The following is a 23,952-nucleotide window of genomic DNA, read 5'->3' as shown; positions in this document are numbered from 1 at the left end:
ATCAATGCCCCACGAACTGGTTCCCGATTGTGTGGTTAGAAGCTCTGTTTTTCCTATTAGTATGGGGCAGTGGCTTACGTACAAGACCACCCCTCTGGGCAAAATTACCCATAATGCTAAGCAATGCAATTGCTTGGTTACCCCGAGAACAAGGGCCTTACACCAAAATCCTTAGGCCATGGAGACAGGCTGATGGGTTCCTTGTTGAGGAACTAGGCCCAAACGCTGAAAGAAAGTTTCTGGGGCCTCAGCCCACTGGGGTGGCCAGTATTTTTGAGTCCCCTATTGTGCCAGTACTTTTGAGGTGTATACTTAATGTTGCCAGTATTTCGTTCCCATCCCCTATTGTGGCCGGTATTTTTATAATTTTTTGAATAAATGTCCGCTACTTTAGCCGCCATTTTTAAGTCTCATCCCCTATTGTAACCAGTATTTTTGAGTCTCGCCCCCTATTGTAACCAGTATTTTTGAGTCTCGCCCCCTATTGTAACCAGTATTTTTGAGTCTCGCCCCCTATTGTAACCAGTATTTTTGAGTCTCGCCCCCTATTGTAACCAGTATTTTTGAGTCTCGCCCCCTATTGTAACCAGTATTTTTGAGTCTCGCCCCCTATTGTAACCAGTATTTTTGAGTCTCGTCTCCTATTGTAACCAGTATTTTTGAGTCTCGTCCCCTATTGTAACCAGTATTTTTGAGTCTCGCCCCCTATTGTAACCAGTATTTTTGAGTCTCGTCCCTTATTGTAACCAGTATTTTTGAGTCTCGCCCCCTATTGTAACCAGTATTTTTGAGTCTCGTCCCTTATTGTAACCAGTATTTTTCAGTCTCGTCCCCTATTGTAACCAGTATTTTTGAGTCTCGCCCCCTATTGTAACCAGTATTTTTGAGTCTCGTCCCTTATTGTAACCAGTATTTTTGAGTCTCGCCCCCTATTGTAACCAGTATTTTTGAGTCTCGTCCCTTATTGTAACCAGTATTTTTGAGTCTCGCCCCCTATTGTAACCAGTATTTTTGAGTCTCGTCCCTTATTGTAACCAGTATTTTTGAGTCTCGCCCCCTATTGTAACCAGTATTTTTGAGTCTCGTCCCTTATTGTAACCAGTATTTTTGAGTCTCGTCCCCTATTGTAACCAGTATTTTTGAGTCTCGCCCCCTATTGTAACCAGTATTTTTGAGTCTCGTCCCTTATTGTAACCAGTATTTTTGAGTTTCTCCTCCTAATATGGTTAGAAATTTTGAGTCTCTTTACCTTTTGTAGCTGGTATTTTTGAGCAGGGGCGCAACTTGAGGAGGTGCAACGGGTGCAGTCGCGACCGGGGCCAAGAGGCCTAAGGGGCCCATATGGTGTACCTTTCCTATATGAAAAGACTAGTACTATAAACAATGGATCATAATTGGGGGTCTGACATACTTTTTGCACTGGGGCCTGACAGTTTCAACTTACGCCACTGTTTTTGAGTCTCAAAAGTCAAACTAATACTCCCACTTTGAGTCCCACTAATATGGTTAGTATTTTTGAGTCTTGTCACCCTACTTTAACCGGTATTTTTTTAGTCCTGCCCCCTGTTTTAGTCTGTATTTTTTGAGTCTTGTTCCCTTTTATAGCTGGTAGTTTTGAATCTCCCTCCCCCTAATATGGTAAGTATTTTTGAATTTCGTCCCCTATTGTAGTGGCTATTTTTGAGTCTCGTCACCTATTGTTGCCAGTATTTTTGGGATCACCTCCCATATCTGACTAGTATTTTTGTATTCTTTCCCTAGTTTTTTGCTTTCCACTTAGTTTTACCTGCCGTCTTAAGTAGAACACAGAGAAATAAAGCCAATTTTTTTCGGTGACACTACACATGAGGCCGGTGCGTTCAGGGGCCAAGGTTATGATGTACTTCTACCTAATGGGAAATTACTCCTCATACACGGAACACACACAAAAAATTACCATTTTACCACGAGAAGTCGTCCGCTGCTGCAGATCTATTTTTATTAAGGTATAAATTTTTAATCTGACTCGGCTCTGATTGCTTTGTTTAGCATAAGTTCATTATAGACGACGTTCTCAAGTGCATTAAAGCCGCCCGGCTGCCAACTCTCTGTGAAGGTTCCTATTGTTCCCCCATTGATAATGGGCGATGGACTCCAAATACAGCTGTTAAAAAAAAAAACTTTAAAAATCCATATTCTCTACATTTTGACTTTATCGAAATTTAACTTCTTCTTTTGGTTAAAAAGTTTTCTTTACGGGTAAAATTTGAAAAAATAAATTTGAAAATATTGGAGATATTGAAAAACTGGACGTTTCTCTTGGAATTTACTTCTTCATCTGTCATGTATGGGACAATCCCTCTAAAGGTTCTCATGAAGTTGTAATAGGAAACCAACATTTAAAGGAAACCTACCACTGCCTATTTAGGTAGATCCGGTGGTAGGTGCATCTAACGTATGTAAGGATAGACCTTTTTAGGGCTAATCCTTTACTCCCCTCTATCTTTGCTAAACTTTAATCAGCGTAATATTAAAATTTTCTAAAGAGGCTACTGGGGCCCAGTATCCCCTTTGATCCTCCTACCCAGACACCTTCAGTGCGCAGCTACAAGGAGCTGCACGCACTCTTCCGCCGGAGTATTGCGCATGCGCAGAACACAGGCCAGCAGCTGCGCGATCTCGGCTCCAAAGCCGGAGCTACTGCACATGCACCTCAACTCCGGCTACTCCACGCCCCAGTGGTCTCTTTAGAAAATTTGCATATTACCCTGATTAAAGTTTGGCAAAGATAGAGGGGAGTAAAGGATTAGCCCTAAAAAGGTCTATCCTTACATACGTTAGATGCACCTACCACCGGATTTACATTAATAGGTAGTGGTAGGTTTCCTTTAACGCAAAGAATATACCCATATATTCAGAGAGTTGTCAAGAAGGGTCTCAGTAGAGACCATTGTGCATTAGTTCAGATTCACACAATGGGGCACATTTACTTACCTGGTCCTCTCCCGATCCCCGATTCGGACGGTCTGACGAAGATGAAGTCCAGCGCGATTCACGCAGCTGGTGCGCCCGAGTTCCTGCATCCGTCACTTCCCCGCCGAGGTCCGCCGGAGTTCACCTTCTTCTTCCCGGTGCTTGAAAGTGCATTGTCTTGCAACACAACTCGAAATGTTAAATCCCACGCATAGTCCGAATCCGGCAGGTTGTCCTATGGCCACGACCCTCGATTTGTGTCGCGTGCAAGCCAGTGCCGATGCGCCAAAATCCGATCCGCCAAAATGATATATTAAGAGGCCTGATGTAGAATTCTCTAATAGGCCTCACCAAGTCCACCCCTACTTACCCACGACCCTCCTTGCCCATTTGGCGTGGAGGTGGCATAGGGGGAATTGTAACTTCTTCCTCATGGCATACATGCCATGATAAATACCAGCCACCAAATACTCAATTCCCTAGTTGCTGGTATATAAAAAAACGTTCTCCAGTAATGTTGGTCGTGTGGCAACCATAGGGTCATGAGCGTAAGGGGCCCAAAAGTCATCTTTTCTCCATATGACGAGGCCAGTACAATAAGGTGTGGGGCCCGACACACTTTTTGTATTGGGGACCAGCAGATTCCCTGGCTATACTCTTTAAGAAATATTTTTGTTCTGGACCTTCCCTTTAAAATTTTTAAAAAAAATAGTGGACTCCTTTGGGGACCTAATTGACACCCTCACACCCACCTCCTGCACTGACAACAGTGGAGGGTCCTAATAAACACAACTTTGGGAAGTGAAAACTTCCTTCACTCTCTGACCATTTCGATGTCTTGGCCACCTTCGACCATCGCATCCGAGGGGTTATTTTGTTGGAAAGAGGCCCAACCAGTGGACTGACGTTATCACTAGTATGGCAGCCTTCGAGCACTAAAAAATTCATGGTGCAATATTTTTGGGTGTGTATTAAAATTTTTTTTTAGATTTTTAAAGGGGATGTACTAATTAAAAAACACATTTCCTTACACCTTATTAGGTCATTCTAAAAGGGGAAGGGTCCTCAGTAGAGATGAGTAGACCCAAGGGTTGGGTTCGGGATTCGTCCGCCTTACCCGGACATATACCTGGTTTGGCTCCCGAATAGGCCAATCAGGCAAATTTACGCCCCTAACAACCAGGGGGACACTGAATCCAACTACGGGTCCCCTGATCTCTAGTCCTCAGTCCACAATGTGTATTTCATGCTCTCATGTAAGACTGGACCATCTACTAAGGTTTTCTGGAGGACCCACATCTCAACAAACTGATTTAAATGGGTAATACAATGTGTAATACTTGAATTCCCCTGTGGGGGTGCTGTAGGGAAATTGATAACCTTCTGTCAGATACATTCTATACACATTACAGATGTGATCAGGTCACTCGTGTAAAGTAGAGAGTAAGAAACACGACGTTCCGGGATCTTAGATACACAACATCCGGAGACACATCAAACACAGCATTGAACTTGTCTCTCGCTATTCATACAGAACAGAACATCAGGTAAAATTAGCTCATCTCAGGGACGAATAAACCGCAGCCATCCATCTGGTATTTTATTATGCTTTGTAGATTTTACGTTTTTATTAGGTTGTTTTCATGCATTTTTGTTTGTAACAAAACTTTATTGTACGTACATACGCACACACACAAATGCAAACATACACAAGCATAAAAATGTACAAGCGCATACATTACATACTGTATATCAACAAAAGACACCTACGCAAAAATGTACATGCATAATACATACATCCAAACAGCTGTGACACAGTTATATCTATACGTAAGTTCACACTATACATTCACCCACGCAGTTTATACATGCGTTCGCACAGTAACAGCTATACAAAAGTTCAAATAATACATACATTCACCCACCTATGCAAACATTCATACAGTTTCATCTATACATACCTTGACACGATACTGAAGTTGACATAGCGGCAGCATTAAGTTCATACATTCATACGTGATGCATACGTTCACATAATACATACATTCACCCAACTATACATTCATTCACACAGCTAAAGCTATATATACATTCACACAATATATAGAATCAAACAGCTATTAATTCATACTATCATACTATCACTCAGTTATACCTATACATACATACATTCATACAACACTTACATCCACACAGGCTATACATACCGCCACATAGTTATAGATATACACATGTGCATACAGTACATACTTCCACACAGCCTATGCATACTTCACACAGTACATACATACATTCACACAGTTACAGCTATACACATGTTTATACAGTACATACTTCCACACAGCCTATACATACTTCACAGAGTGCATACATTCACACAGTTACAGCTATACACATGTTCATACAGTACATACTTCTACACATCCATACATTCTTCACACAGCGTATACATACATTCACAGTCAGTTATACACATGTTCATACAGTACTTACTGCAACACAGCCTATACATACTTCACACAGTACATACATACATTCACAAAAGTACAGATATACACATGCTTATACAGTACATACTTCTACACAGCCATACATTCTTCACACAGCGTATACATACATTCACAGTCAGTTATACACATGTTCATACAGTACATACTGCAACACAGCCTATACATACTTCACACAGTACATACATACATACATACATTCACAAAGGTACAGCTATACACATGTTCATACAGTACATACTTCTACACCGCCATACATTCTTCACACAGTGTATACATACATTCACAAAGTTACAGCTATACACATGTTCAAACAATACATAATTCTACACAGTGTATAGATACAATCACATACTTATAGATATACACATATTCATACAGCACATACTTCCACACAGTGTTTACATAGTAAAATCTATACATATGTTCATTCAGTACATACGTTCAGACAATACATAAATTCACACAGTACATTCATACATTCAACTACTTATAGCTATACACATGTTCATATAGTAAATATTTCCACACAGTGTATACATGTGCTCACATAGTTATAACTATACATATGTTCATACAGTACATACTTCCACACAGCCTATACATACTTCACACAGGTACAGCTATACTGTACACATGTTCATATAATACAAACTTCCACAGTGTATACATACATTCACATACTTATAACTATACACATGTTCATACATTACATACTTCCACACAGTGTATACATACATTCACATACTTCCACACCACCTATACACACTTCACACAGTACATACATAGATTCACACAGTTACCGCTATACACATTCTCATACAATACATACTTCCATACAGCTATTCATACATTCACCCAATACATATATGCACACAGCGTATACATACATCCACATAGTAACAATCGTACACATGTTCATACACTACATACTTCCACATAGCATATAAATATGTTCACACCTATTGCTCGTATACATTCACACAAGACATACGTTTACACAGCTACATGTATGTAAGGAGCAGTTTGTGTATGATCTCCTATGGAGAAGCCAATAAGGGCTGCCCTGGAATCCCCCGATCCTTATTCATACAGAACGGAATTTAAGGGGCCGGTGACACAATTATCCTATTGGTGTAATCATGTAATGCGTTAGACTCTACATATTGTTATGTGATCATTACTTACCACGTAGCAGCTAAATCTTCTAATTACCGCAACGTGGTGACATACATCTGTAGTAATTATAGCCTATAATAAGGTCGTTATGGGTTATCCCGGCAACAAGAAATAGAGGGCCGCTACAGTCATGTAGTCATGGCAAACGTTCCCGCTCTACTCATGGTAGCTCTACATAATCACAAGGTCACCACGATGGAGCAGGTTGTATTGTATGTGGAGGCTCCAAGTAATTATCAAATACCCACATTTTTAACACAATTAAACCCCACCTCTTTCCTATTGAAACCACACCCCTTTGCCAGTTAAGACACAACCCCTTTACTTAATGTCATAAAATTTGGCCTAAAACTAGAGGCTAAGATGAAATTATATACATATAGTATGTCCACACCAGTGGACCATTTTTGACTGAGACGGTTAGGGATAGAGCACAGGTCATACCCCTTATTCTACCTGCCCAAATTTTTGCACACCCATGGGCTGCCTGATGGACTTAGGAAGTCATATAATCTGTGTAGGATCCACTCATACTAATCACCAACCCTTGAAGCCTAGACTGCTCTGAAGGAGGCTGAAGGACCTGTAAGTCCTGTGGTTGCCCATTGAAGCCTCAGTGGATCGGATATGTTTTCAAGCTCATCCCACCCATAATTTATTAGAAATGAGCGGAACCAACGTTCAATGTTGGGTTGAGGTTCGGCCACCTGACCCTAACATGGCAACCAATGATGGATTGGCAACCAATGATGATGTCTTCAAATTGCAACTTCCAGCCTCTGCTGAAGGTCCAGTGGTGGAGTAGGGAGCCAATGGCAGTCGGCAGTAGTCAAAGGAGATAGAGTTAGGAGCTAGGGATAAGAAGGCCCGTTCAATCTTAGGTTCTGCCTGGTTCAGCTTACCACCACCAGTAACACCCGCTGGGGTTGAGCTTGATACTTACCCTTATCTATTCCCTAGCAGCAGCCATCTGCTTTTTTTTGCCTATGAGACTGGCAGACATGATGACGTCATCAAATTGAGACTTCCAGACTCTGCTGAAGGCGCAATGGTGGAGCAGGGAGCTGATGGCTTCCTACTTCACAATTGTAGTCAAAGAAGATAGAGTTGGCATATAGGGTTGAGCAGACTCATTCAAATTCGGGTTCAGCTGAATTCGGCTCTCCCCCAGTGGTAACACCCGAGAGCGGTGCTTGTGCGATGACGAGTGTTACCCTTTAAAAGCCAGCGTCATCGTAGAGTTGACATTTAGATGGTAGCGTGCATGTGCCAGCGTCATTTCAAGATTTAACACCATCACCAGTCGTGGGTGTTACGGCAGGGGGGGATGAGGGTAACGCCTAACCCGAACTTCTTACTGAAGTCTGGCCTTGAGTTGACGGCCACTCAGTAGCCTTACTGGCTATGACAGCACTAACAATACGCCTTGGGCACTCAAGACCTTGTCACCAGTTGTCCATCCTTGGGCCATGTTTTGTAGACACAAACCACCCTACAAGACCCATCATTTTGATGATGCTCTCTACAAGCCATCACTGTGGCCCCATCTGGTCCCGATAAATGGTTTTAGGGTTGTGGATAATCACTTTGTAGGTGCACGTCTGCTCTACACCTATAAGTGGCCACTCACATCTTGACATCTTGACTTGGCTGTGGAGTAGGTTGATGGATCTCCACCGTCTCCAAGTAACTTTCAGTTAATGGTTTGTAAAAGCAAAATCCCCCCTGACGCTATTTATCGTAGAAGACCAAATGTGCCATTTGTAGTACAGAAGACTCAGGTAATGGCCCTGGGGAATTACAGGATTTACTTACAGGTTGTAGAGATTACATAAATGGGACTTTGTTTAATGCGCAAGTACCACTTCGCTGGTACTTTATGAGGGCACAATCTTCTGGCACCGCATCGCAGAGCACTCTCCTGGCTTTCTATCAGGAAACACTCTGCTGCCACTCTATCATGGAGCACTCTGATGGTACTCTATCATGGAGCACTCTGAGGGTACTCTATCATGGAGTACTCTGATGGTAATCTATCATGGAGCACTCTGATGGTACTCTATCATGGAGTACTCTGAGGGTACTCTATCATGGAGTACTCTGAGGGTACTCTATCATGGAGTACTCTGATGGTACTTTATCATGGAGTACTCTGGGGTACTCTATCATGGAGCACTCTGAGGGTACTTTATCATGGAGTACTCTGATGGTAATCTATCATGGAGCACTCTGATGGTACTCTATCATGGAGTACTCTGAGGGTACTCTATCATGGAGTACTCTGATGGTAATCTATCATGGAGCACTCTGATGGTAATCTATCATGGAGCACTCTGATGGTACTCTATCATGGAGTACTCTGATGGTACTCTATCATGGAGTACTCTGATGGTAATCTATCATGGAGTTCTCTGCTGCCACTCTATCATGGAGCACTTTGCTGGTACTCTATCATGGAGTACTCTGATGGTACTTTATCATGGAGTACTCTGATGGTACTTTATCATGGAGTACTCTGGGGTACTCTATCATGGAGCACTCTGAGGTTACTCTATCATGGAGCACTCTGATGGTACTCTATCATGGAGTACTCTGATGGTACTCTATCATGGAGTAATCTGATGGTACTCTATCAGGGAGTACTCTGATGGTACTCTATCATGGAGCACTCTGATGGTACTTTATCATGGAGCACTCTGATGGTACTCTATCATGGAGTACTCTGATGGTACTCTATCATGGAGCAATCTGATGTTACTCTATCATGGAGTACTCTGATGGTACTTTATCATGGAGTACTCTGATGGTACTCTATCATGGAGTACTCTGATGGTACTCTATTATGGAGTACTCTGATGGTACTCTATCATGGAGCAATCTGATGTTACTCTATCATGGAGTACTCTGATGGTACTTTATCATGGAGTACTCTGATGGTACTCTATCATGGAGTACTCTGATGGTACTCTATCATGGAGTACTCGGATGGTACTCTATCATGGAGTACTCGGATGGTACTCTATCATGGAGCACTCTGCTTGCACTGTATCAGGGAGCACGCTGTTGGTACTCTATCAAGGAGCACTCTGCTGGTACTCTATCAGGAAGCACTCCTGGCACTCTTTATCAGGACACACACTTCTGACATTCTATTATGGAGCACTCTGCTGGCACTCTATCACGGAGCACTCTGCTGGTACTCTATCAGGAAGCACTCCTGGCACTCTTTATCAGGACACACACTTCTGACATTCTATTATGGAGCACTCTGCTAGCACTCTATCAGGGAGCACTCTGCTGGCACTCTATCAGGGAGCACGCTGCTGGTACTCTATCAAGGAGCACTCTGCTGGTACTCTTTTTAAGGATGCACTCTGCTGGCACTCTATCAGGAAGCAGTCCTGGCACTCTATATCAGAACACACACTTCTGGCACTCTATTATGGAGCACTCTTCTGGCACTATTAATGATTGATCACGCTATTTTAGTATCCGGAACCAGGAATTCAGGGCTTCTCCACAAAATAACAGATTGATGTTATTGGGGGAGTGGCCTGTGCACATGGGCGGAGTTTTCAATGTAAAATATGGCCTACAAGGGGCGCTCTCTCTTCCGCGCAGCATTGTCCATGTTATACGGAGCTGATAATATTCCTTGACAGAAATGTACAAGATCTTATGACAAACTAATAGGGAGGCCGCCTAAAGATCAACCCAAGTGGCAGGAAATCAATGGCTTCTGATCTTACTGATCTGTGATATTTTAGAAGAGGAGAGACCGACGTCCGGAGCGGCCGCGTAAAACGTTAGCAATTTTAGCACAGCGACGGCCGAGACATAAAACCATCAAATCTTTTCCGGCTTCCACCGGAGTTTTATGTTTACAATTAAAATCTAGCGACAGCAGCCGAGAAGCCGCGTCCAAGAGGCACCGCCGGCAAAGGTCCGCAACGAAACGGAGCGGCAGTATGAGGGTGTGTAGCGGGGTCATAAACCCTGTAGTCCTGGCTTCAGGGCGGCTTTTATGGTTCACTTTCATTTTTAAGAGGGCCCCTCTAACTTAGTCGTAGACCCCCATTAACTGAGGTCACAAGCAGGTCACAGCGTTAGCGTACTCGCCGGATCCGATGAGCGAGACAGCCTGACCCTCATTCATAGCCATTTTATAAGAAATATATATTTTTAAATCCTATATTTATTTTTAAATAAATGGAACCAAGCTGCAATACCAGACTCAGCCATACACAAGAGTGGCGCTGTTCTATGGAATGAAATGAAAACTCACAATTCCTATATATTCTTGTCCACTAATTTAGTGGCTGTTTGCAATCATGTGACTTCTCCCTGGGTATCGGAGATCAGACGGGTGTCCTCTGGCATGTGGATGTCAGCAGGAGTCACCCAGCCATAAGGATCTCCTTGACTCATGCTAAATGCTTGTCGGATGCCTCAGCAGGGAAACACAGAAGTGACAGATTTGCCTTTGTCGTGCCGGACCAGCGCTAAAAGCACTGATTGTGTATCCAGAGCAGCACAAAATGTAACCAAGGGGTGAAACAGAACTAAGAGAATTGCCCCCCTTAATAATCAATCTAGACTCCGATAGTTACCCTAGATGAATGAATGCTGTACTGTGACATCACTGTGTGTATTATCTCTGTACTCTGACATCACTGTGTGTAGTATCCTGTACTGTGACATCACTGTGTGTATTATCCCTGTACTGTGACATCACTATGTGTATTATCCCTGTACTGTGACATCACTGTGTGTATTATCCCTGTACTGTGACATCACTGTGTCTATTATCTCTGTACTGTGACATCACTGTGTGTATTATCCCTATACTGTGACATCACTGTGTTTATTATCTCTGTACTGTGACATCACTGTGTGTATTATCCCTGTACTGTGACATCACTGTGTGTATTATCCTGTACTGTGACATCACTGTGTGTATTATCCCTGTACTGTGACATCACTGTGTGTATTATCCCTGTACTGTGACATCACTGTGTGTATTATCTCTGTTCTGCGACATCACTGTGTGTATTATCTCTGCACTGTGACATCACTGTGTGTATTATCCCTGTACAGTGACATCACTGTGTGTATTATCGCTGTACTGTGACATTACTGTGTGTATTATCCCTGTACTGTGACATCACTGTGTGTATTATCCCTGTACTGTGACATCACTGTGTGTATTATCTCTGTACTGTGACATCACTGTGTGTATTATCCCTGTACTGTGACATCACTGTGTGTATTATCCATGTACTGTGACATCACTGTGTGTATTATCTCTGTACTGTGACATCACTGTGTGTATTATCTCTGTACTGTGACATCACTGTGTGTATTATCCCTGTACTGTGACATCACTGTGTGTATTATCCCTGTGCTGTGACATCACTGTGTGTATTATCTCTGTACTGTGACATCACTGTGTGTATTATCCCTGTACTGTGACATCACTGTGTGTATTATCCTGTACTGTGACATCACTGTGTGTATTATCCTGTACTGTGACATCACTGTGTGTATTATCTCTGTACTGTGACATCACTGTGTGTATTATCCCTGTACTGTGACATCACTGTGTGTATTATCCTGTACTGTGACATCACTATGTGTATTATCCCTGTACTGTGACATCACTGTGTGTATTATCTCTGTACTGTGACATCACTGTGTGTATTATCTCTGTACTGTGACATCACTGTGTGTATTATCTCTGTACTGTGACATCACTGTGTGTATTCTCCCTGTACTGTGACATCACTGTGTGTATTATCTCTGTACTGTGACATCACTGTGTGTATTATCTCTGTACTGTGACATCACTGTGTGTATTCTCCCTGTACTGTGACATCACTGTGTGTATTACCCCTGTACTGTGACATCACTGTGTGTATTATCCCTGTACTGTGACATCACTGTGTGTATTATCCCTGTACTGTGACATCACTGTGTGTATTACCCCTGTACTGTGACATCACTGTGTGTATTATCCCTGTACTGTGACATCACTGTGTGTATTATCCCTGTACTGTGACATCACTGTGTGTATTACTGTATCTCTGTCCTGTGACCTCATTATTAACACTTTAGGTGCTGAGCAGGGATGTGAGTTTCCTCTGTGCAGCCTGTAATGTGTGCTGCAGTATTTCTCCAGGTCTCTTATTTAAGCAATGATTGAGGTCGGGGGGAGGGGGGGGGGGAAGTTACATGTTTACGGCAAAACTGCAATGTTTATAGTCTCAGTTTTCCATCCTGTTATAAGACGCTTACATTTGGTGCGGCGCCGTTTAGTGTCATACACATTTGGTAATCCATGTATACACTGTCAGACGGAGGGCATAGGTCCTAGGGGTAAATATTCCCAATGATTGTCCGGGATCCGGGGATGTGTACGCACTTGCAGTGAGGCAGGAATATAAAAATAAAGTAATACTTTACTCCTAGAAAAAGTGGCTGCAGGCAGGGTCACCACTAGAAATTTGGGGGGCTCAACTCCCTCCCCCCTCCCTGCACATTAGTTTCTCATGTTTTATTACTGCCCCACATCACAGACAGATAAATTCAAGGCTATCAGGACCTTGGGCCGTCTTCTGCCTTCCTCTACGGTCTACAATTTGTAAAAGATTAATGGATAAAAACAGTGAAATAACAAAACTTGCCACAAAGAAACTGTAACATAACATGGAGATAGTGCTAGAAGCTAAAATATTACAGAGACACAGCACCAGAAGCAAGATTACTACATAGATATAGCACCAGAAGCAAGCTTGCAACATACATACTGTACCAGAAGCAAGATGACTACAGTATATAGTTACAGCACCAGAAGCAAGATTACTACATAGATACAGCACCAGAAGCAAGATTACTACATAGATACAGCACCAGAAGCAAGATTACTACATAGATACAGCACCAGAAGCCAGATTACTATATAGATACAGCACCAGAAGCAAGATTACTACATAGATACAGCACCAGAAGCAATATTACTACATAGATATAGCACCAGAAGCCAGATTACTACATAGATACAGCACCAGAAGCCAGATTACTATATAGATACAGCACCGGAAGCAAGATTACTACATAGATACAGCATCAGAAACAAGATTACTATATAGTTACTGCACCAGAAACAAGATTGCTACATATATACTGTACCATAAGCAAGATTACTATATAGTTACAGCACCAGAAGCAAGATTACTACATAGATACAGCACCAGAAGCAAGATTACTATATAGATACAGTACCAGAAGCAAGATTACTACATAGATACATCACAAGAAGCAAGATTACTACATAGATACAGCACCAGAAACAAGATTAATATATAGTTACTGCACCAGAAACAAGATTACTTTATAGATACAGCACCAGAAACAAGATCATTTCATACATACAGCACAAGAAGCAAGATTACTACAGAGATACAGCACCAGAAGCAAGATTAACAAACAGCACGGGAAGCAGGGGTATAACTACAGGGTTAGCAGCCATAGCAGCTGCCATGGGGCTAGCAGTGTAAGGGGCCCCCGGTATCTGGGGTATTGGGTATGGATCTGCTGTATGTGTGTGTGGTTTGTATAGACTGTATTTGCATGTGTATGTATATGGCATTGTATGTAAGTATGTGTGTATTTGCAGTATGAATGCATATGTGATGTGTATACGCTGTATGCCTGTGTATATGACGCATGGGTGTTTATGGTACTGTATGTGTGTATATGCTGCATGTATGTATAAATGGTGAGTATATAATTGTATTGTAACTCTTCTATACTACATAGATACAGCACCAGAAGCAAGATTACTAGCAAGTAATAGCACTAGATTACTACCTAGATACAGCACCAGAAGCAAGATTACTAGCAAGTAATAGCACTAGATTACTACCTAGATACAGCACCAGAAGCAAGATTACTAGCAAGTAATAGCACTAGATTACTACCTAGATACAGCACCAGAAGCAAGATTACTAGCAAGTAATAGCACTAGATTACTACCTAGATACAGCACCAGAAGCAAGATTACTAGCAAGTAATAGCACTAGATTACTACCTAGATACAGCACCAGAAGCAAGATTACTAGCAAGTAATAGCACTAGATTACTACATAGATACAGCACCAGAAGCAAGATTACTAGCAAGTAATAGCACTAGATTACTACCTAGATACAGCACCAGAAGCAAGATTACTAGCAAGTAATAGCACTAGATTACTACATAGATACGGCACCAGAAATCAAGCTTAGTACATAAATATGGTACCATAGCCGAAAAAAGTTACATAACTATGTAGGACCAGAACCAAGCAGCTTACAAGACAGAGATAGGACCGGAACCACGATTACAACATAGCTATACGGCCAGAACCAAAGCAGGGTAAAACATATAGGTTTTAGGCCTCATGGACACCATCGTAAATGTCGGCCGCGAGCTAGCTGCCGTTTTTGCCCCCGTTGACCACCATTGAGGTCTATTGTACATGGTCTCGGTGCGATCAGCTTCCTATGGAGATGGGACCTGCTCAAAAACGTGCCGCAGACCTGGCCCGGGTTCTTGGCCCGTTTATGTGCATGGTCGTGTGCATGGGGCCCTAAACTTTATACTTGCGTAAACAATAGTCCCTAGGCCTTTCTATAGCCAATAGTCCCTGGGCCCTTCTGTAGTATATAGTCCCTGGTTCCTCCTGTAGTATATAGTCCCTGGGTCCTTCTGTAGTATATAGTCCCGGGTCTTCTGTAGTATAAAGTCCCTGGGTCCTTCTGTAGTATATAGTCCCTGGGTCCTTCTGTAGTATAAAGTCCCTGGGTCCTTCTGTAGTATATAGTCCCAGGGTCCTTCTGTAGTATATAGTCCCTGGGTCCTTCTGTAGTATATAGTCCCTGGGTCCTTCTGTAGCCAATTCTCCTAGAACCTCTCTGTAGTCCGTAGCCAGGCGCCTCTTTAGCCAATTGTCCCCGGGCCTCTCTGTAGCCGATATTCTATAAGCCCTTCTGTAGCCAATAGACCCTGGGCCCTTCTGTAGCCAATAGACCCTGGGTCCTTCTGTAGCCAATAGACCCTGGGTCCTTCTGTAGGCAATAGTCCCTGGGTCCTTCTGTAGCCAATAGTCCCTGGGTCCTTCTGTAGCCAATAGCCCCTGGGCCCTTCTGTAGGCAATAGTCCCTGGGCCCTTCTTTAGCCAATAGTCCCAGGGCCCTTCTGTAGCCAATAGTCCCTGGGCCCTTCTGTATCCAATTGTCCCAGAGCCTCCCTGTAGCCCATAGCCAGGCCCCTCTTTAGCCAATAGTCCCTGGGCTCTTCTGTAGCCAATAGTCCATGGGCCCGTCTGTAGCCAATAGTCCCTGGGCCCTTCTGTAGTATATAGTCCCTGGGTCCTTCTGTAGTATATAGTCCCTGGGTCCTTCTGTAGTATATAGTCCCTGGGTCCTCCTGTAGCCAATTGTCCTAGAACCTCTCTGTAGTCCGTAGCCAGGCGCCTCTTTAGCCAATTGTCCTTGGGCCCCTCTGTAGCCAATTGTCCTTGGGCCCCTCTGTAGCCAATTGTCCCTGGGCCTTTCTGTAGCCAATTGTCTCTGGGCCCTTCTCTAGCCAATAGCCCCTGGGCCCTTCTGTAGGCAATAGTCCCTGGGCCCTTCTTTAGCCAATAGCCCCTGGGCCCTTCTGTAGGCAATAGTCCCTGGGCCCTTCTTTAGCCAGTAGTCCCTGGGCCCTTCTGTAGCCAATAGTCCCTGGGCCCTTCTGTAGCCAATAGTCCCTGGGCCCTTCTGTATCCAATTGTCCCAGAGCCTCCCTGTAGCCCATAGCCAGGCCCCTCTTTAGCCAATAGTCCCTGGGCCCTTCTGTAGCCAATAGTCCCTGGGCCCCTCTGTAGTATATAGTCCCTGGGTCCTTCTGTAGTATATAGTCCCTGGGTCCTTCTGTAGTATATAGTCCCTGGGTCCTCCTCTAGCCAATTGTCCTAGAACCTCTCTGTAGTCCGTAGCCAGGCGCCTCTTTAGCCAATTGTCCTTGGGCCCCTCTGTAGCCAATTGTCCTTGGGCCCCTCTGTAGCCAATTGTCCCTGGGCCTTTCTGTAGCCAATTGTCTCTGGGCCCTTCTCTAGCCAATAGTCCCTGGGTCCTTCTGCAGCCAATAGTCCCTGGGTCCTTCTGCAGCCAATAGTCCCTGGGTCCTTCTGTAGCCAATAGTCCCTGGGTCCTTCTGTAGGCAATAGTCCCTGGGCCCTTCTTTAGCCAATAGTCCCTGGGCCCTTCTGTAGCCAATAGTCCCTGGGCCCTTCTGTAGCCAATAGTCCCTGGGTCCTTCTGTATCCAATTGTCCCAGAGCCTCCCTGTAGCCCATAGCCAGGCCCCTCTTTAGCCAATAGTCCCTGGGCTCTTCTGTAGCCAATAGTCCATGGGCCCGTCTGTAGCCAATAGTCCCTGGGCCCTTCTGTAGCCAATAGTCCCTGGGTCCTTCTGTAGGCAATAGTCCCTGGGCCCTTCTGTAGCCAATAGTCCATGGGCCCGTCTGTAGCCAATAGTCCCTGGGCCCTTCTGTAGCCAATAGTACCTGGGCCCTTCTGTAGCCAATAGTCCCTGGGCCCTTCTGTATCCAATTGTCCCAGAGCCTCCCTGTAGCCCATAGCCAGGCCCCTCTTTAGCCAATAGTCCCTGGGCTCTTCTGTAGCCAATAGTCCCTGGGCCCGTCTGTAGCCAATAGTACCTGGGCCCGTCTGCAGCCAATAGTCCCTGGGCCCTTCTTTAGCCAATAGTCCCTGGGCCCTTCTGTAGCCAATAGTCCCTGGGCCCCTCTGTAGTATATAGTCCCTGGGTCCTTCTGTAGTATATAGTCCCTGGGTCCTTCTGTAGTATATAGTCCCTGGGTCCTCCTCTAGCCAATTGTCCTAGAACCTCTCTGTAGTCCGTAGCCAGGCGCCTCTTTAGCCAATTGTCCTTGGGCCCCTCTGTAGCCAATTGTCCTTGGGCCCCTCTGTAGCCAATTGTCCCTGGGCCTTTCTGTAGCCAATTGTCTCTGGGCCCTTCTCTAGCCAATAGTCCCTGGGTCCTTCTGTAGCCAATAGTCCCTGGGCCTGTCTGCAGCCAATAGTCCCTGGGTCCTTCTGTAGCCAATAGTCCCTGGGTCCTTCTGTAGCCAATAGTCCCTGGGTCCTTCTGTAGGCAATAGTCCCTGGGCCCTTCTGTAGCCAATAGTCCCTGGGCCCTTCTGTAGCCAATAGTCCCTGGGCCCTTCTGTAGCCAATAGTCCCTGGGCCCTTCTGTATCCAATTGTCCCAGAGCCTCTCTGTAGACCACAGCCAGGCCCCTCACCTGCCCCTAAGTGATCAATTTCCCTGCAGCACCCCTGCAGGCCAGATGAAGTATTACACATTGGCCATTCAAAACAATGTTAATTCTATGTAAGCCTGGGTCCTCCAGAGGAAGAGACACTTTCTGGCTATGAGATGAGGGTTCCTATGGGACCTTGGTGGGAACAAAAAATGAAAGTCTACTTACCCCCCCATTGCACAAATGCTTCTAACTGGAAGTTTTGGTTTGTTATACGTCAGCCAAAGAGTGTCCTTCTTGGCTGATAGGGCGTCACTTCAGTTTTACTACCAGATTAACGCAGGACAAGATTATAGTATAGGCGGTTTAGGCAGTAGTCCAGGGCCCAAGTCTTCTAGGGGGCCCATTGCTACCCAAACCACCAACCAAATTTTATACTGAGAAAGACCTTCACCCATGAAATCCTCATACATCTGTTCCTGCTCTCAATATACATGTACACAAGAGCCATTTTAGGACCTTTGAAGGTTCTCCAGAGGTTCTGCAACCTGCAACCAGATTGAAAGCAGTTTCCCCAAGAAACTGATCCTAGTACCAGATGTAGGAAGTGATTCCAGACTTGTAGAGGCTGTAATATTCGTACAGTCCAGTCTTAATCCACCCTTGGGGGTAAGTATTCCTTCTTGTTTTATGCCCCAGCCTCATAAGGGTTTTCCGAATTCCCAAATTACGTCTTTAACTCCTGTGGTGCCAAGTTCCTTGTGCGGTTTTGCTTCATGACATCAGAATTACACTTGGAAGGATCTCCTCCGGAAGATGCCGAGTCAGCATTGTCTTATTCCTATTTACGTCTATTACGGCGCAGCTGGTATTTTCCAGGAATAGCAGCGAAGACCGAGGTTTCCCATCCGGTCCTGCATCCCGTACGTCTACAAGTGTGTGGCATCCGTCCAACCTGATCAGTAACAGCCCCCGTATCAGACATCACGTCCACTTAGTCCTGATACTAATGAGCCTCGGCTAATTCCCTGCTGAATCGCGACTTTGATAAATGAGATTATGGCGTTTGGCGGAAGCTTCCGCTTCTTTCTAAGTTTCTCGAAGGGATAACGCCGCGGGGGGGATGATCAGTCCCATGTAAATAACGCTCAATCACTGGATGATGAGAAGTAGAGCTCCATTATATCCTGGAAACTGACCTATTCCTGCGCAAACGGCTGCAGGGGGGGCCTGAAATCTCAATGAACAAAGGGGAGGGGCTAATCTGCTTTTATCATAGACCCGTTAGGTACTCCAGTGCCCCAAAATGTCCGATCTATCAAAATTTTAAAATAATTCTGAAAGCTGTAACAGAAAAAAAGAGTAAAAAAGTGTAAAAAAAACTTCTGGTTTTTGGAAGGTGGGGACTGGAAGATGAAAATGGTCAAATGGGGTCTGAGGGGTTAAAGAGAACCTGTCGCCAGGTTTTACCGCACTAAACTACCAGCCCCCCTCAGGTAGGGGATGAAATGTCCTTTCTAGAATTCCCTCTTTTATGTGAAATATGACTCGTTTACCAATAAAAAAAATTCTCCCTCAAAGTCGTGTGAAAATATGGCTCTTCTCACTTCATTTGGACATGAGATGAGTCAAGTTTAGAGGTCGCAAGTGAGGTGCCACTTCATAAGCTTTTATAAGCCCTTATCTTTGGTTCTGTAGCACCTAAAATATGCTGCTGGTGTCATATTAAAGACAAAAATGTCATCTTTCGGATTACATCAGGCTTATGGTTCTGTGGGCTTCAGAACCCGTTATGCAGGCAGCTGCAGATAATGATCCAGTTCCTGACTATTATTTATCTGCCTGTACGTCCAGTTCTGTAGCTCTCAGAACCATCAGCCTGATGTAATCCGAAAGATGACATTTTTGTCTTTAATAGGACACCAGCAGCATCTGAAAGATGAGATTCTTTAATATGACACAACAAGCAAGTTTCTATGTACTAAAGATATAGGCGCAGATTTACTTACCCGGTCCTGTCGCGATCCCGCGGTGCGTTGTCCGACTAGGATTCGGGTCTGCCGCGATTCACTAAGCCTGCGCGCCCAAGTTCCTGCATCCGTCGCTTCTGCGCTGGGGTCCGCCGGAAATCACCTGCTTCTTTCTGGTGCATGTGAGTGCGTGTCTTGCGACACAATTCCGTTTTTAAATTCCGCAGTTTGTCCAAATTCGTCGTGTTGACCGACGGCCACGCCGCCGATTTCTGTTGCGTGCAAGCCGGCGCCGGTGCGCCAAAATCCGATTGCGTGTGGCAAAAACCCGGGGTAATTCGGCGCAAAATGGAAATATTGAGGAAACCCGACAGAATTGCGGTCCTGCGGACCCTAAGTAAATGAGCCCCATAGACTCCTCAATGACCTGCCTCGGGAACCAGGTGAAAATTAGGTGAGAAGAGTCATATTTGCCTGACTTTGGGTAAGAAATTTCTTGGAAGGACATTTTAGCCCCTAAATGAGGGGGGTGGTAGTTTGGTGGGGTAAAACTTGGTTGAAAGTGTGTGACATGGTGAGTATAGTCATACAGATATCTATGTATCTATGGCGGAACGTTCTTTATTATCTGCGGAGACACAGGGGCTAAAAATACATGAGTGGCTCTCGTAGGGAGTCGGTAAAGTGTCAGGCACGTGTCAGGGTTGTTAGCGAAAGTGGTTTTCTATTTACAGGAACATTTGCAGCTTTTATAAGAATATAATCAACGCCACTTGGAAAGGAGAGGAGGCAGCTCCTGACCATAAGCCTAACTACAGGGGTAGCAGCCATAGCAGCTGCTATGGGGCCTGCAGTGTCAGGGGGCCCCGGTATCTGGGGTAATGGGTGTGTATATGCGGTAAGTATGTGCTGTGTATATACTGTATTTGTGAATATGCTGCATGTCTGTGTATGTGCTGTATGTGTGTGTATTTGTGATGTGTATATGCTCTATAGGTGTGTATAAGTTATGTGTATATGATGGATGTCAGTGTATATGATGTATGTACGTATATATGGTGTGTATATGCTGTGTGTGATTGTACAAATATGTATATTTTTTTAAGTGAAAGGGAGGCCCCATTCAGGAGCCATAGCGGGCCATAAGATGCCTCTACCCCATGTGAGGAGAGTCTGGAGTACCATAAATAATGCTCTAATCTCAACTTTTAGAGTGGTGAAAGAGGTCCACCCTTTGCCCCACTCCTTACTCCACATAGTGCCCCCCAATCATCCCATCACATTGTTTCCCCCCAGCTGCTTATCACATTGTATTGTGTCCTTCAAACAGTACCCACACCAACTCCCCTCATACTAAGACCCCCCCCCCCAGCAGCTTCCCTTCATACTGTGCCCCCCAGCACCTCCCCTTTATATTGTGCCCTCCCCAGGAACTCCACTTCATACTGTGCCCCCCCCCCCAGCAGCTTCCCTTCATTCTGTGGCCCCCAGCACCTCTCCTTCATATTGTGCCCCCCCAGGAACTCCAATTCATACTGTGCCCCCCCAGCAGCTTCCCTTCATATTGTACCCCCCCCCAGCAGCTTCCCTGCTTCCCTTCATATTGTGCCCCCCCCAGCAGCTTCCCTTCATACTGTGCCCCCCAGCAGCTTCCCTTGATACTGTGGCCCCAAGCACCTCCCCTTCATATTGTGCCCCCCAGGAACTCCACTTCATATTGTGCCCCCTATGAGTTCCCCTTCATACTGTGCCCCCCTATGAGCTCCCCTTCATACTGTGCCCCCACGGGAACTCCACTTCATACTGTGCCCCCCTATGAGCTCCCCTCATACTGTGCCCCCCAGGAACTCCACTTCATACTGTGCCCCCCTATGAGCTCCCATCATACTGTGCCCCCCTATAAGCTCCCCTTCAAACTGTGCCCCCACGGGAACTCCACTTCATACTGTGCCCCCCTATGAGCTCCCCTCATACTGTGCCCCCTATGAGCTCCCCTCATACTGTGCCCCCCTACGAACTCCCCTCATACTGTGTCCCGCTATGAGCTCCCATCATACTGTGCCCCCCTATGAGCTCCCATCATACTGTGCCCCCCTATGAGCTCCCATCATACTGTGCCCCCCTATGAACTCCCCTCATACTGTGTCCCGCTATGAGCTCCCATCATACTGTGCCCCCCTATGAGCTCCCATCATACTGTGCCCCCTATGAGCTCCCCTCATACTGTGCCCTCCTATGAGCTCCCATCATACTGTGTCCCCCTATGAGCTCCCATCATACTGTGCCCCCCTATGAGCTCCCCTCATACTGTGCCCTCCTATGAGCTCCCATCATACTGTGCTCCCTATGAGCTCCCATCATATTGTGCCCTCCTATGAGGTCCCCTCATACTGTGCTCCCTATGAGCTCCCATCATACTGTGCCCCCCTATGAGCTCCCCTCATACTGTGCCCTCCTATGCGCTCCCATCATACTGTGCCCCCTATGAGCTCCCCTCATACTGTGCCCCCCTACGAACTCCCCTCATACTGTGTCCCGCTATGAGCTCCCATCATACTGTGCCCCCCTATGAGCTCCCATCATACTGTGCCCCCCTATGAGCTCCCATCATACTGTGCCCTCCTATGAGCTCCCATCATACTGTGCCCCCTATGAGCTCCCCTCATACTGTGCCCCCCTATGAACTCCCCTCATACTGTGTCCCGCTATGAGCTCCCATCATACTGTGCCTCCCTATGAGCTCCCCTCATACTGTGCCCTCCTATGAGCTCCCATCATACTGTGCTCCCTATGAGCTCCCATCATACTGTGCCCCCTATGAGCTCCCCTCATACTGTGCCCCCCTATGAACTCCCCTCATACTGTGTCCCCCTATGAGCTCCCATCATACTGTGCACCCCTATGAGCTCCCCTCATACTGTGCCCTCCTATGAGCTCCCCTCATACTGTGCCCCCTATGAGCTCCCATCATACTGTGCCCTCCTATGAGCTCCCATCATACTGTGCCCCCCTATGAGCTCCCCTCATACTGTGCCCTCCTATGAGCTCCCATCATACTGTGCCCCCCTATGAGCTCCCCTTCATACTGTGCCCCCCTATGAGCTCCCCTTCATACTGTGCCCCCCTATGAGCTCCCCTTCATACTGTGCCCCCCTATGAGCTCGCATCATACTGTGTCCCCCTATGAGCTCCCATCATACTGTGCCCCCTATGAGCTCCCCTCCTACTGTGCTCCCCTATGAGCTCCCATCATACTGTGCCCCCTATGAGTTCCCATCATACTGTGCCCCCTATGAGCTCCCATCATACTGTGCCCCCTATGAGCTCCCCTCATACTGTGCCCCCCTATGAGCTCCCATCATACTGTGCCCCCTATGAGCTCCCCTTATACTGTGCCCCCTATGAGCTCCCCTCATACTGTGCTCCCCTATGAGCTCCCCTTCATACTGTGCCCCCCTATGAGCTCGCATCATACTGTGTCCCCTATGAGCTCCCATCATACTGTGCCCCCTATGAGCTCCCCTCATACTGTGCTCCCCTATGAGCTCCCATCATACTGTGCCCCCTATGAGTTCCCATCATACTGTGCCCCCTATGAGCTCCCATCATACTGTGCCCCCTATGAGCTCCCCTCATACTGTGCCCCCCTATGAGCTCCCATCATACTGTGCCCCCTATGAGCTCCCCTCATACTGTGCCCCCTATGAGCTCCCCTCATACTGTGCTCCCCAGCAGTTCCACTAATCAACTTTATCTGCTTCACAGGATGCTCATAGAGTAGATTTTCCAGGACTTACCTCCCAAAGCCTGGAATCCAGGACTGTTCTGCTGGATCCGGGACAGTTAAGAGGTTTGCAGTCCCGATTTTGCATTAGGGTCCAGCCGCTTCAGGTTTTACCTCAGGTGGTTTTAATGTTATGGCTGATCTTCTTCAGACGCGCTTTCCTCACAGTCTCTCCTCATTTCCCTGGACGAGCGGTTGAGGCGGTTAATTTTCTTCCATCGCCCGCTCTACTGTTGCCTGGTGAGGCATGGCGCTC

General features: G+C 45.7%; 1 protein-coding gene across 3 annotated transcripts in view; it reads right to left on the bottom strand.

Annotated features, from left to right (window-relative positions):
• The window catches only part of PHF21B (PHD finger protein 21B), a 103,770-nt gene extending 79,818 nt beyond the window's left edge, over positions 1 to 23,952 (bottom strand). For 2 of the 3 annotated variants that reach the window (XM_072145320.1, XM_072145321.1), the window contains exon 1: positions 23,710 to 23,942. In XM_072145320.1, the coding sequence (XP_072001421.1) occupies positions 23,710 to 23,784 (75 nt within the window). In that variant the 5' untranslated portion in view covers positions 23,785 to 23,942. Of the gene's footprint in view, positions 1 to 23,709 lie in introns of all 3 variants that reach the window. The other variant, XM_072145318.1, reaches the window with a different exon arrangement.

Source organism: Engystomops pustulosus, chromosome 4 (assembly GCF_040894005.1).
Source record: "Engystomops pustulosus chromosome 4, aEngPut4.maternal, whole genome shotgun sequence".
Classification (NCBI taxonomy): Eukaryota; Metazoa; Chordata; class Amphibia; order Anura; family Leptodactylidae; genus Engystomops; species Engystomops pustulosus.
Note: the sequence above shows the minus strand (reverse complement) of the source record. Positions and strands in the feature narration are given on the sequence as shown.